The sequence below is a fragment of the Euwallacea similis genome, chromosome 20, assembly GCF_039881205.1.
Source record: "Euwallacea similis isolate ESF13 chromosome 20, ESF131.1, whole genome shotgun sequence".
Classification (NCBI taxonomy): domain Eukaryota; kingdom Metazoa; phylum Arthropoda; class Insecta; order Coleoptera; family Curculionidae; genus Euwallacea; species Euwallacea similis.
This window is the reverse complement of record NC_089628.1, coordinates 3,446,854-3,460,736: the sequence shown is the minus strand read 5'-3', so window position 1 is coordinate 3,460,736 and position 13,883 is coordinate 3,446,854. Positions and strand designations below refer to the sequence as shown.

The following is a 13,883-nucleotide window of genomic DNA, read 5'->3' as shown; positions in this document are numbered from 1 at the left end:
TACTTAAATATTACGATACATTGTTAATCGTATTTGGGAATTCTTCATTTTCTTTATTACGAGGAAAAAACAAAATGTGACTGCTTTATCCTCGGGAATTTAACAAATAATAACTTCTGACACCGAAAGTTTTCTGTACTTTTTTGCAGTAATAGTGACGAAGTGTGAAATAACCGCCTTGAACCATCAGTAGAATGATATTTCTTTGTTAGCGATGTGATGTGACATTAATTTGTCCTCATATATAGGTATATAAATTGTAGACTTAAATTACCCTATGTGTCCCCGAGATATTGACGCTGAGTGCTTGGAAGACATTGGTTTTGATTTTCCGCCTTTTCTTCGAAAATTTGAATTAGTTCGACGAAATATTATTTGAATTTTTCAAAAGTTTTTCATAGATTTCCGTCCAATCTCACAGTTTTCGGTGAATATTTTGGATGTTCATACATTGACTGTTGAGATTTTAAGTAATTATAAATTCTTACAGTCATCACTAGAATTTTAAGGATTTTTTTGGTGCCTGGTAATAATGAAAGTGTTAGAATAACTGAATATTAAATTCGAATATTTTTGGTTATACTAGTTATTGGTAAGATCTCGAAAAATATTACTAGATTTTTATCGATGTAAGAAGTGTGCGATAGAGAAAAACTCAATTTACAAACAAATTTATTAAATTTCATATAACAAACATATAAGTACATCGTATTTAGTCAAACAGTAATAACCAGGAATGATACAAATAGCTAGACCTAGATGTAGAGCATTCAGAAATTAATACAATCCCCCTGATGCTCTTAATAGGTAAATTGGTAAATGCGTAGGCAGTAATGAATTAGTGAATCTAAACTAACCTGACTTTTCTATATTTTGTTCTCCACGATCGATATTTTGGTTTTTTTTCCCAAGATTTTTTCAATATGCATTGATAGTAGCGTATTAGTAGTCGCTTAGTTTGAATCATCACTTGGACTGTCACAATTTCTAAAAACTCAATAAATTGACAAACAGCATTTTTTTATTTTGAATTTAATAATTAGTTGAAAAACTAACAATAAATAATTTTAAAAAAATGACTTACAAGCACGTTCGTATCGATTACAATATAACAATTGACACGTCATCACCTTTACAATATCGATAGGTACTTATATATCTAGTCGAGGTATCAAAAATGTTCTTATTTTACAAACACCCGAAAACATGTCATCGTAAATTATAAGTGCGTAGTCATATTTAAAAACGGAAGTTTTGGGTCCATGCATCCGTCTCATCTATCGATGCGGGCCCTGATTGGTCACAATGTCGGATGTTCTTATTCTCGATTGGTTATTTAATATTTTGTTTTTGATCGAATGACGGATGCATGGAACAGCAGTAGCTTGACTTATAATACAATGTTCAGTCCATATTTAGATATGTAGGAGCGTTAGTTTACTTTCCCTTTTTTACAATAATTTCGAATAATCGCTTTCTAAAAGATCAATCTAATTGTTTAAATACCTGCCTAACAAGAATAAGTAGTAGTGTGGAATGCACCGTTGGCACCTGATATCGCTATAAAAACTTAATACTAAAACAGTTTTACATTCCAAAAATGCCAAATTAACAATTAATCCCGAGTATGTAAAGACGATGTTGTTTGCCGTCCTAAAATAGTTCTCTAGTCAAATACCACACCTCATAAATGCGATAACATAAGAAAGCAAGTAACGATTTGGCGTAAAAAAACCTTTTGAGGTTAGGATTTGCTACTGTGTTTGTTTACCTTTCACAGTGCCCTCGTATGGTTACTAAATTGAGTAATTTTCAAAATACAAAAATGACAGTAATTTATTTCTGTGTTGGAACTATTTATATGGAAAACTAGCAGTAGTTTCTGAAATAATATAAGAACTTTTTGGGTAATTTTTGAGAAAATTTAGGTATTTGACTAGAAATTTATGTATTAATTATGCATCATATTGCAAGACTTATTATTCATTGTCGTGAATTAATCAAAACTGATTATTTTTTAAGCATCTAGCATTTAATTAAATCTTACAATTCGTCGTGTTTAGGACCCGAAAATTCGCCATGGGAAATATATCCATTTTTGTCTTTGTCTTCATGTTGGAAGATCTCTTCGACAAGTTTATCGTGCTCTGCAAGCATGTTTTTCACTTCTTCGCTTGGGGTACCACCATCGGCAGCAACCATTTGTTTTTTTAAGTATTCGCTAACCTAAATGGAAAATTAAGAATACTAAATATTATTGATAAACTCGGATCGGATAAAAAAGACTTGTAATTTTGAAATTTCCTAGAGGGTTCATATTGTGTTAGGTCAGAAGAAAAGTAGAAATTAATCAAGAGAAAAAAGAAAACATTTTGTTAATTTTGGTGTTTTGTTACGTGAGTCGTATGTTTAGTTAACTTTGGGGTCACCAGTTAAGACTAAGTACGATTACTACAGTACGTTTATGATGACGTAACACGTAATTGCAGATCTCGTCGTCTTACTTTCACGCAATCATTTCTACGCCCGGTTTCACCTTTATTAAGAGAGAAACTGAAGAGGTCCATAAATAACAGAAACATGTTTAGAATCTAGGCATTTGTGTTCGCAAACTTTTTCTTTTTGAAATATATTTTGCATACAAATAACGTATGAATTGTTAAAGCGTCAATATATCTACTTTTTGTGCAATGATAATTGGGAAGGCCGTTGAAAAATTCATGTAAGAATACTAAACACTTGAAGTAATGACGTTATATGCAACACATGTAGAACACTATGTCACAAGTTCTTTACCGAACGAGTTAAAAAATTTCACCGTGTATATGCAATATATAGGATAGTATTTCTTACGAAATTAATTGGTGCTGTTAGTCTATGTGGTCAAGTATACACTATTCTGAAAGGTAGTTAATTCAACCTTTAGGAAGTTTTGTTAGATCCGATAAGTCCGAACTTAGGTTTTACAGAAAACATTTATAAATTTGCTTACTTCATCACGACTTAATTGGTTGTCTTTATCGGCATCGATTTCTTTAAAAACATTCGTGGTTGGAGGAGAATCTCCAGTGTTGATCAGCTCAACCTAAAAATGTTCTTTCATTAACTATTTCAATTAACCATCTCACAGCTTACCTCAAAAGTAAGAGTTGCACCACCAGGAATCACATTTCCAGCCCCTCTATCTCCATATCCAAGAGAGGGAGGAATCGTTAGCTTCCTCTTCTCGCCCACACACATATCAGTCAACCCTTGATCCCAACCCTTAATCACTTGTCCCACTCCCAGCTGGAAGGTGAACGGTTGTTCCCGGTCCAAACTAAAACAATACCAATTCATCTATTAGCACTCCCAGTGGGACAGTCAGGATCATTTCTTGGCGTAGTGGATCATTTAAATTACTCTGCTCTATAAAAACTTCCCTAACTTGCAAAAGAAATTTTCGGAGGGCGCCCTGTGGGAACAGTACCAAAAAACTTCTTAATATTTAAGCGTGTCGCCAGTGCGTAACGACTACACGGGGAATATAAGTTGAGCAAGTTGGAATGTTCACGTTTTAAGGAAGTTAGAGGCGTAAAATAAGGGCAGGAGCGGCTCTTTCGTTTGGCAGCATGGCGAAAAAACCAAAAGAGCAACAAAATAATAAATATTAACTTCATAATTTTCAAAATCATTCAATTCGATCAGTTCGAAATCACAAATCATAAGATCGAAATTAACGAGTTACCCCATTTACTACGTACATTCACGGTAAAAAATTGAAAACATCTAATATGAAAAATGAAAACCTCGACAGATGAGAAGTACTGTGATTACTTGACGAGAATGTGATGCCCTGCCATTGTTTTGATTAACGTTGCCTTAAGCTGCAAATGCTATGAAGCGACGTAAAAATGCATTAATCCGTACCTGCGATTTCGTTCGATAAAATGAGGGGGTATAGTATAAACAAAGGCCCGAAACCCCACATCACACACATGGATAGAACAAAAGTAACTGAAATATTAAAGGGGCCATGCATATCAAAAAGTATCCTGAAGAACGGCACTGCATGCCGCATTTGCACGTAGCACTATGCGGAATTATTTTGTTAGTTGGCCGACACGGAAACTTTTCGAAGAGTTTACTCCTGACAGAAGTTTCTCGACTGGAAAACCGGGAAGGGAAGACGCGTCCAGAGATTATTATGCATAACCTGCACCGGAACGTATCGTATTTTACAACGTAGCTGCCTTGGCGAATAAAATGTAATGCCTTTTGTTAGGTAGTTAAATATTTAAATGTGAGAGTATCTTAGTGGTCCCATGGTAGTGTTTCGCGTGATGTTTAGTTGGTATAATGCCTCCATAACACACCGTGTACATTCGATTCATTTTAAATGATTTTTTTTAATTGGTTTACTTGTGGGTTCCCTTATTTAAACTTTCAAGTAATTTTACGATGAATAAGAGTACGTTTGCAATGCCTCTTAAAGAATTTTTTTTGGGCACGAAGGCATACTGTATATTGTTAAATATTGTGAACAAGGAACAATTCCGTAATGCACTTTCCTATAGTTGTAACTTTTTAAACCTGCGGTCGAACATGTCAACGTTCTTAAAAATGTATTTCATCCGGCTTTTGAAAAATGAACGAGGGTTTTACGTAATTGAGTCTTAAAACTTTTCTTTTAGAAACACGATTAAATATGGATGGACGGCAACGGCAAGCTCGGTCTTCTTCAGTTATATTTCAGGGCATTCACTATTTACCACTGAACTCGTAAAATTTTATTTCAGCCGTTTTACTGCAATTAGGTATGCGAGACTGCAACTTTTCGATAGAATGTTCCTTTAAAAATATAAATATATACGTATTATTATATCGTAAAATGATTACAAAAATCGTGAGAACAGCCTAAAACTAAATGTGGAAATCTCGATTTATTTCGCAGAATGAAAACAAATTTAACGCCCTGCATGAAATCGTATTCCAGTTCAATTTGTTTTGTAATGAAATGCAACAACCGGCTGCTCGGTAATTATTAATATTATTATTATTACCGGCCGCAACACGAATCGAAGCTGATATAAATTTCGGGAATGCTATAGAAACATATGAGGGCACTTAATCCGGATTATTCATGACGGATTGTGCGTAGATTTGGGATAATTTAAATTTGGCTTTGTAATCGTATAGGTAAGGCAATAAATTACGATTAGATCTCCACCTAATGCTGTGTTAAGAAATTTATTAATCATAATTATTGTCGTACGAAATTGTTTATTATTATAGTAAATAGTTATTCCTTCCTTGTTGTGCAGGAAAGACCCTCATAATCAATAATAAATTGCATAATTTAAAAGACATTTCATGATTAATGAGCAATTTTAGTCATCATACTACGCTAATTATTATATTTCAAGGAGGTCAAAAGTTCTACTTTCACCACGACTTTCACTTAATATCATTGTGTTAAATCATCTTTAATTGTGGCAATAGAAATTTGACAAACGAATCAAAACACTTAGTAGATATAAAAATACACTATTATTATGCTTCGTAAGTATTCTATTTTTCCTGGTTAATTATTTCCGTGCATCCACCCTTTTTAATATTGTCATATTCGGTATATTTATTTAAAATAAAAACTGAGTGCATTTGTTTGTTTCAATTGAAGTTACAGTTGCTGAATGTATAATATTATTCAGTTCATTTATTCCAATTATTTTACGCATCATTTTCTTCGCGTAGATGATTCTGAAAGAATCTCCATAGGCCCGTAAAAGTTTACTACATTTTGCCAGGAACGAGTATGCAATGAAAATTTGTAGTTTTGCTTTGGTCTGCACTGCATATTTTATAGCCTTAATTAAAGAGCCGAACACAATTTTTCGAATGCGATAACTCGAAAAGATATTTTGATAACTTCGAAAAACTGGAAAACAATGAATAAGCCATAAGTAAAAACACAATAGCTTGCCTATGTCAAAACCACCCCGGTTTTGACTGTTCATGCTAGACAGTCGAGTTTTCGTGATCACAATTTGAAAGGTCAGGAGGTTCGTGGGAACCCGCCTTATCCGCAACAAGAAAAATAAAATCTGCGCGCTAAAGTCTGAATTGCCGCAGTCAAGTAAATTAATAAAATTTACGGTATACTAAACGTGTGAACGTGACCCAACAAAACAGGGGATACCAAGTCCGTAACTCTCTTCTTTACGCAACTGAATTCAGCTGATGTGCTTTACTGATATAACATGCATTAGCGTAAAGTGCTTTTACGTAAGAAATTTCCCTTTGCATAATGCATAGGTATCTAATATAGAGAAGTAATAGGACTAAAACTGAACAAAAGTGCATTGGCGTAGAATGTTTTATCGTGTTCAGTTTCTATCTCCTTTTTCGGGCGCCGCGTATGACCTTTCTCTTTCATGAGAATCAAATTAAAACCGAAACAATCCAGATACATTCTTCAAGTCCCATCCTTAAAATACAGGGATAACCTGTTTCAAAAGTTTCAACGTGTGATGCCAACATTTCAGGTTCACACACACACACACACACACGTCCCTTTCCTCCTTCATCTGCCTTTGAGAACTTGCACGAACAAGTAAGTCAAATAATAAACATGCAAATTCCCCCGCAGATTTAAATAGTTGCCCCCCAAGCGCACAGCTTCTCGTTTAATTGAGTTAAAGTAATTAAAAACGACATGTTGAAGGAGCCCACTTAAAATTCATAACAAGCTAATACATAGAGATGGGAGTCATAAGACATTGCCAGGGTTTCATCGCATTGAAGTGCTTAGTGGCAAAAATGCAAAAGACACTTTAAAAGGGCTACATTGATGTTATTTAACGACAATTAGGAGGTTCACCATTGCAACTTCTTATTTATTCCAGATTGAAATTGCAGGATAAATATAGAGCGTATAGGGCGCATTCTGTTCATTACGCGATCCGTACCGCCTCTGAGCGATCTCTATTTGGTTGTTTCTCCCCTGCTTTGAAATAAGCCGGCTGCTTTAATTTCTAAAGTGCAGAAATGTGCAGTTTCGCATATAAAATCATCTTTTTGATCTTTGGTTTTGCAAACCTGCCGCGTTCTTTAATGTCTCCTTCGAGGGTTCGCGTATAGTTGGTTCACTTGGGGAATTTTTATTGTGCAAATTTAAATGAGCTTTCAGGGGATTTACCTTCAAGTCCCGAAGTGAACATGCTAAATACTTGATTCCGATGCTTCGACATAAAATCTCTAAAGCTATGGCCAGAGTGACCGAATTGCTGCCTTCTACTTTTATTGGTCGGCGAGGTTTGTCCATGACAGGTATTTGAGATTCATAGAATTTATTATCGTTCCATAAGCACATTGTCAGTAAAATACGTCCAGCTATTTGTTCGGGCTTGGCTGTTATGAAACCAGTATGCGTATAACTAGAAATAATAGCAATTACTAATTGAACACACACAGTCAATTCAGATTCCCTATTACCTCTATTGATATTGACGGATATTTGTTATTTGTATTGGTCTACATATTAACGCTTCATTTTTAAGTTTTTGGCAGGAATTTGGCTTTTTTAGCAAGCGAATTCAATGCGAATTACTTCCGTTTGCCCTCATTTTACAACACGTAATTGTTATCATTATTTGCATACTTTATTTATACATTTGAAAAAAATACTGCTGACATTTACACCGGGCTTCAATACCTAATCCATAGATAACCGTCTTGCCTAATCCAATTAGGTTGAATTGTATCCAGTTGGAGTTGTTTGTCTGTCGTAGTCCCAAAGGACAAATTTATCCTGGAGTTTGCCCGAGCTTTGAATTAATGTGTGTTTTAGCTTACAAATTATGCAAATGATTCCCCAATATGAATTGCTCGATATTTACCAGAACTGCTATTAGATCACAGCCGAATATTGATTCGATTTCGGACATCTTCGGTGGACAATAGAGTGAGACAGTGCTCAGAGGACAAAAAATAATTTACTCTGGTTAGTTCCGATAACCTTTGAGTACAGAACGAAATAAATGTCGACTAGAAATTGCTAAATTAATTGAGATACCGCGTATACAAATATGGCTTATCCCCGTGGGTCAGGCAATGCGATAAATTTCCAAAAAATATGAGCCTGAAAATGGGTTCCTGTCGATACAGAATTAATTAAATTCGACAGAGATTTGGATTTATATAAACTGGGAAGTTGTGTTAATTTTACATGATTTATATTTCGCTGTTAAAATACTCGACGGACATTTTTAAAAACAAATCGTAATGGTCAACAAATATTTCTTGCTTTTATATTCGCTAATTGTGGAAATGCGATTCGTGAGTATCAATTTGGAAGTTTATTTAATAAATTAAATTAATAACAGAATATAATCTTCGGCGAGGTCTTTTCGGAGACTTGAAATTTTAATCAGCAACCTCAACAAAGAAGTCAACTTCTAACGAAGTTTCCGAAATATTATATATTAAAGACACCCGTTGGATTTAGTTTAGTGTGAAACTTTGTGACATTCAAGTATCTCTTAGTTTCAGTTTGGTTTTAGACCATGAATAATGAATGGAGTTCGGGAAATTCAATTTCTTGCGAAGTGTTGGTACGTGGTGGAACTTAGATTGTGACTGTTAATTGCTGTTAAGATTGTTCAAAAATAAAGTTTTAAAATTCGTATTTTCTAAACAAATCTTTCAGTTTTTAATGTCAAGAAAAGCAAGATGTGAGCATGGATTGTAAATAAGACACCACACAAGGGCGTTCTTAAACTTCTACGTTATTTTAGGTTCGAGGATTAACGCTGACAAATTCGTAATACTTCAGTTCTCCGTGAATCCCCAAAATAAGCGGGAAGAAGCATTTTAAGTAATCTTGCGAATGGTTTTCTTTACGGTGCTCGACATAAAATATGAGAGGGTTTAACAACCCAAAGTGCCATATTTATCACGTGCATTAAATAAAATGATAACAAAAAAAATGCTGCGCGCTTTTTCAGACTGACGAAGCGTGCGGATGGTCCATTTGAAGGAAACAGTTTTGCAGATATGTATAGACCGTGTATAGGAATAACATTTAGTAAAGATTAAAACGTAATCTTGTGCCACAATAAACTCTTTGCATAACTTTATTTATTGCTGATGTTGTCGAGACTAAACAAGGAAACTTGATACAATTTTGACCTCAAAGATTCGAACATACCATACATATTCCTTGGAACGAACGTAAAATTTTATTTTCTTGGGTAAAGTAGAAATGTGGCCAAGTCAAGAAAAATTAAATGATATAGTAATGTTATAATCGAGTTTTAAATTGAATAAAATAAATATTTTAAAGCAAAACTGTAAAGAACACAAAGTAATGTTTTCGATGAAAATTTGCTGAAAACTTCCGACAAGAGCTGAAATATTTACAAAGATACTGGGGAAAGCCCGGGGCTCGGTAGTAAATCGTATATTTGCCCCATACGATGGCATGCAGGAGACAACGTTATAAAATGACTGCCGTAGGTTTAAAATTTTATCCTTTATTTGGCTCATCTCCACTGAAATTGCGCTTACTTTTGAGGAGAGAAGTTTGTGTGAAACACAAGTTGTTTTAGGGGCATTCGACTGCGCTACTGCGCATCATGGATTGAATTATTATTAAATATATCTAGAAAATTGAAAATTACTAAAGATTCAAATAATTTAAATTAAATTGCAAAAATACTTTTAAAACACCATTGCCTAATGATATTCATTTAGCACAAACATTATTGACATAGTAGACAACGCGACAAGCTATAATGCAACCGTTATAGAAGTTGGTGTGTTTGGAAATGTGTTTAGATAATATTTACTCGACTATTATTAGATTAAGATGGTTAAGGCGCTACATGCGCCCATAACACACCATTATTATAACTTCTAATTTAATGCCGTTAGTTGAGCGGTAACAGGTTATATTAATTTGCACATTTCACTTTGTCAATGCTAGAATTTGCGGGTTTTTAGGACGTCTCCATCCGAACGTTTTCTGGTATCTTTGAAACGTTTTTATTCTTCCCGTCATTCTCCCAGTTTCATAAATTTGAATCATTCAGTATCACTGAGCATACGTATGCATATCAGCAAACACATATCCCGCAATTTATTTAAGAGTATTCAGTCTGTCGTCGAATGTCTGCTTCTTGCATATATAGACTAAACCTACGGCAGAAAATAGATGATGTACGAATTTGAGAAATTTCCATTAGTTATGACAAACAAGTTAAGGCAAAAAAATCTATTGAATATCTCTAAAACAACTGTGGCGCAAAAGGCAAAATGGAACAAAATTCACATAAGTCCAGCTTGACTAGTCCTGGAAATCTTTTCCGTGTACTGTCAGTTAAATTTAGATTCGAAAGTTAATAATTTAAGTCTTTTCAACGTAAAGAGTTAAATAGACAAGAAACGGACATTTCCGAAATGCTGCAGTGCCGAAAGATGATCAGCAACCAGCCCCTTCAACGATTTTGTTGCTTGCGTTAATTAAGAATTAGTTAGTAACATTTCTCAAAATATCAAACGACAATAAGCCTACATTAAAAAGGAATTTTCTCCTCAGAGAAAATGTATTCCATAATTCAACTAAAGTGCTGTAATTAAACGCCATTTGGCAACGCTCCGCAACAGCTTTCATCAGGTAATTATTATTGTTATTACTCTTACTTTAGCGATTAATTACACTTTTAATTTTAACACTTCGTGATTCGCGGGTCAACTCAAATTAATTGCCCGATTGTTGATATATTATTTTTAATTCTATGATGATTTATGATGTAAGAAATTTGAGAATCGTATATGCAGACGTAGCACTTTTTTGCCCTTTAAATAATATTATAAAACAAATTGGAATCTCGTAACAACGATTTTATGGCTTTTTGCGATGGATGACACAAAATTTAAATATCGTAATAAATACAGAAAATATTGCCATTGCCATACAAAAAATTTATGATCATGTCGTAAACAAAGTATTGTTTTCTGCAATAGTCGCCTGCCATAGACGTATGAGCACGTAAAAGTTCTATAATATATATTTGAAGTTACATATAATAGTAAGTTTAAAGAAAGTTTGTTTAATCGAATTACACAAATATTGATTGACAAAATGTTCAAAAAACGATAAAATCTTAAGTTTTCAGTTAGGTGAACTGAAACATTTTTACAAATCATTCTTTTCGGTCTGATGATGCATTCGAACTTCCGTATTCTTATCTAAGCTGGCTTAAAGGCAAGAAAATCCAATTTTAGAGGAGCGAAAGTTCCCGACGCCCTATTTAATAATTTAACTACATCTGGAAACAAATTCACTTGAGTTTTATGGGTTTACATGGAACTTTAGAAATTTATGGAAATATGGGAAAAGATCCGAGGAGCAACCGATGAATCAATGTATATAAAATGTGTGACGTTCAAGATTATGTTTTTATAGGAGATTGATGGGTATATCCTTTTCCATTAGTATCCACAGCCTAATAAAACTCAATTAAGATGACGCTAAACGTCCTACATGGATTTGCAGATAAATGTCAAGCTTCTTAATAAGTGATGCTTCTTCATTCGTACAGATTAAGTTGCCTGGGAAGGCCGAAATAACTAAATCCCTTATATAATACGTATATTTCTGTGTGGATTTCTTATTAATGGCGAATTCGGGCATCCAAAACATAGCACTGATCACCAAATTTTGAAAAATCTTTCTGTAGGGTAAAAACGTTTATATGTATATTTTTCGGGATATTGTAAGTTTTGGATAGAACGCCCTAGAATTGAATATTAACTAAATTCGGTAAATCTTTTCATAATACACTTGTTGGTTAAATAACTATTACGAAACCAGGCCAGACTTACATACGTTAACCGTCGATAATCCATAGCCCCTCCAGGGTTAAATTCTAGTTATTTAATAAGTAATGCAACTAAAACTAGATTTATTTGCTCTGAAGTGTATGGCATCCGTGTATCGATCCATGAATTATTCAAGATTAAAGTTGTATCTCGATGAAAAAAAAAACGCAAGTTATATGTTGGGAAAGCTCGGATCCATAAACATATCCAGGCGAAATGGAGCTTTTTGAAAATTCCATAGATTCCGTTGAATTCCCCGATGATTCCAAAAAACTGATAATGATGAAATTCTTATACTCCCCTTTGAATGTAATGTATATTTAACTCGAATAATAAACTGTCAGCCAGAACACTTTCCGAAACCTTTCGGTCCACCAGGATTAAAGATTTATATTTCGAGCAGTCCTAGAGCAGCAAAATCAATAGTCCTTATGCATATCTCTACAGCAGCTGGCTTAGACTATCATAAGCTTTCAGGATGATAACTTTGATTATCTCTTCATCTTTTGTTTAATTTGGCGGTATTTGTCTTTTCCATTTTCAATTTTCGCGGATTTTCTTCCGTTCACTCTTCGTCGAATTTCTAATATAGCTAATCTCAGTTTCTTAAAAATTTTCTCATTAATTTTTTCCTCTCAGTTTAATGCACCCTATTTCCTAGAAGTAAGAAAAATACCCAGAGTCGATAAAATGGACAATGCAACAAAGTTTGCAGAACTAAAACACTTGAACCGAAAAGGCAAACTTCCAAAAAAGTTAAATTGTTTACCGTCCTTGGAGACGCGACCGAACTTTTAATAGTGTCCCGCTTTTTACTCTGACCAATAAAATTTATAACTCGGTTAAAACAAATTATGGGAGTTGCAACGAACTAAACTTTCAGATAAGGTGCTACGTACAGGGTGTTTCAGATTCGAGCTACCTCATCAGAGAAAGAAGAAATTCTGTGCTAATCAGTGGCGTACTACATTTTTCATAGCCTCTTCCAAAGGTTCCTGGAAAAAGTAAATAAAAAATTGGTGCTGTTTCAACTGTTATTCTTATGTTATTTGAAGTTTACCACCCTGTATTTTCCTAAGTTACATGAGCGCGCTAAACCTCCAAGGATCCGATGCCCTAAATGAAAGTTTTTACCGAAGTTTGCAACATTTTTGGGAGTTGAAAGACACGACGGAGACATCATAAACTGTGTAAAATGTGCCGCAGTGGGAATTAGGGGAGCCGGAGAATTTTTAAATTTTCATAAGAATCGGGATTCCGGTTGAGATTTATATGCGATTTTCGGTAGGACGCATGATCGAGGTGTAATAAATATGGAAAAAGTTGAGAAGAAAATATGTATTTAGAGATTAAAAATGATATATTTGTTTCGCTCTGAAACCCCTATTTTTTTATTCATAGTTAACAATAAAAGAGAAAAGGCCCAGTACTTCTTCTTCAGTGTGCTTATCTTATCGTCGTGTTTATCGCTACATTTACTGTTTGTTGTCGAGTTTGCACATCTTTTTTAATATCTCCGAACGTACACTCCGTAAATTTTTATTTGTGATTTTTGAAATTTCAAACAATTAAAAGGGAGAACTCACCTTGAATCAAACTTGGTACCGTCAGCCAAAGTACCGGTGTAATGCATCGTCAGCATGTCCCCATTTTTAGATTTCACCTCGCAAACTTCAGGTTTGTAGAGAACGTCAATCTTCAATTCTCCATTTTTCTTGTCATTGTCCTCACAGTGAACCGTCACAGCCGCAACAGCCAAAAGGCCGAAGAAACCAACCCATCGAACCATACTCGATGCCATTGAAGAAAAACAGCGTATTCGAGCTTTCGATCTAGCGAAAACCTGCAACGCACGTTCCCAATTTCCAACTAAAACATCCGGCAAAAGTTTTGAATTGCCACGAGTTTGCCACGCTATGAAATTGACGTCACTTGATCGTCTATCCTTTTCTACGGCATTGCGTTAAGAGCGAGTGGGACGAAAAGAGAGCAACGTGAAAGCCACAGGTCTGCAACTGATT

The 13,883-nt window shown here is 34.5% G+C and overlaps 1 protein-coding gene across 1 annotated transcript; it reads right to left on the bottom strand.

The window, feature by feature from the left end:
* Positions 1 to 655: 655 nt before the first annotated feature.
* Fkbp14 (peptidyl-prolyl cis-trans isomerase Fkb14) lies at positions 656 to 13,749 on the bottom strand. The gene is made up of 4 exons (XM_066400062.1): positions 13,449 to 13,749; positions 3,136 to 3,319; positions 2,993 to 3,085; positions 656 to 2,226 (listed from the first exon to the last, which is right to left on the bottom strand). Exons 1-4 carry the CDS (start codon positions 13,661 to 13,663, stop codon positions 2,044 to 2,046), a joined length of 675 nt encoding a protein of 224 aa, XP_066256159.1. The 5' UTR covers positions 13,664 to 13,749; the 3' UTR covers positions 656 to 2,043.
* Positions 13,750 to 13,883: the final 134 nt, after the last annotated feature.

Coding starts and splice junctions, on each gene's coding strand:
- Fkbp14 (XM_066400062.1), bottom strand. CDS start 13,663: ATGGCATCGAGTATGGTTCGATGGGTTGGTTTCTTCGGCCTTTTGGCT. Junction 3,320..13,448: donor GGTACCAAGTTTGATTCAAG/GTGAGTTCTCCC, acceptor GTATTGTTTTAG/TTTGGACCGGGAACAACCGT. Junction 2,227..2,992: donor ACCAATTAAGTCGTGATGAA/GTAAGCAAATTT, acceptor TTTTCCATTTAG/GTTAGCGAATACTTAAAAAA.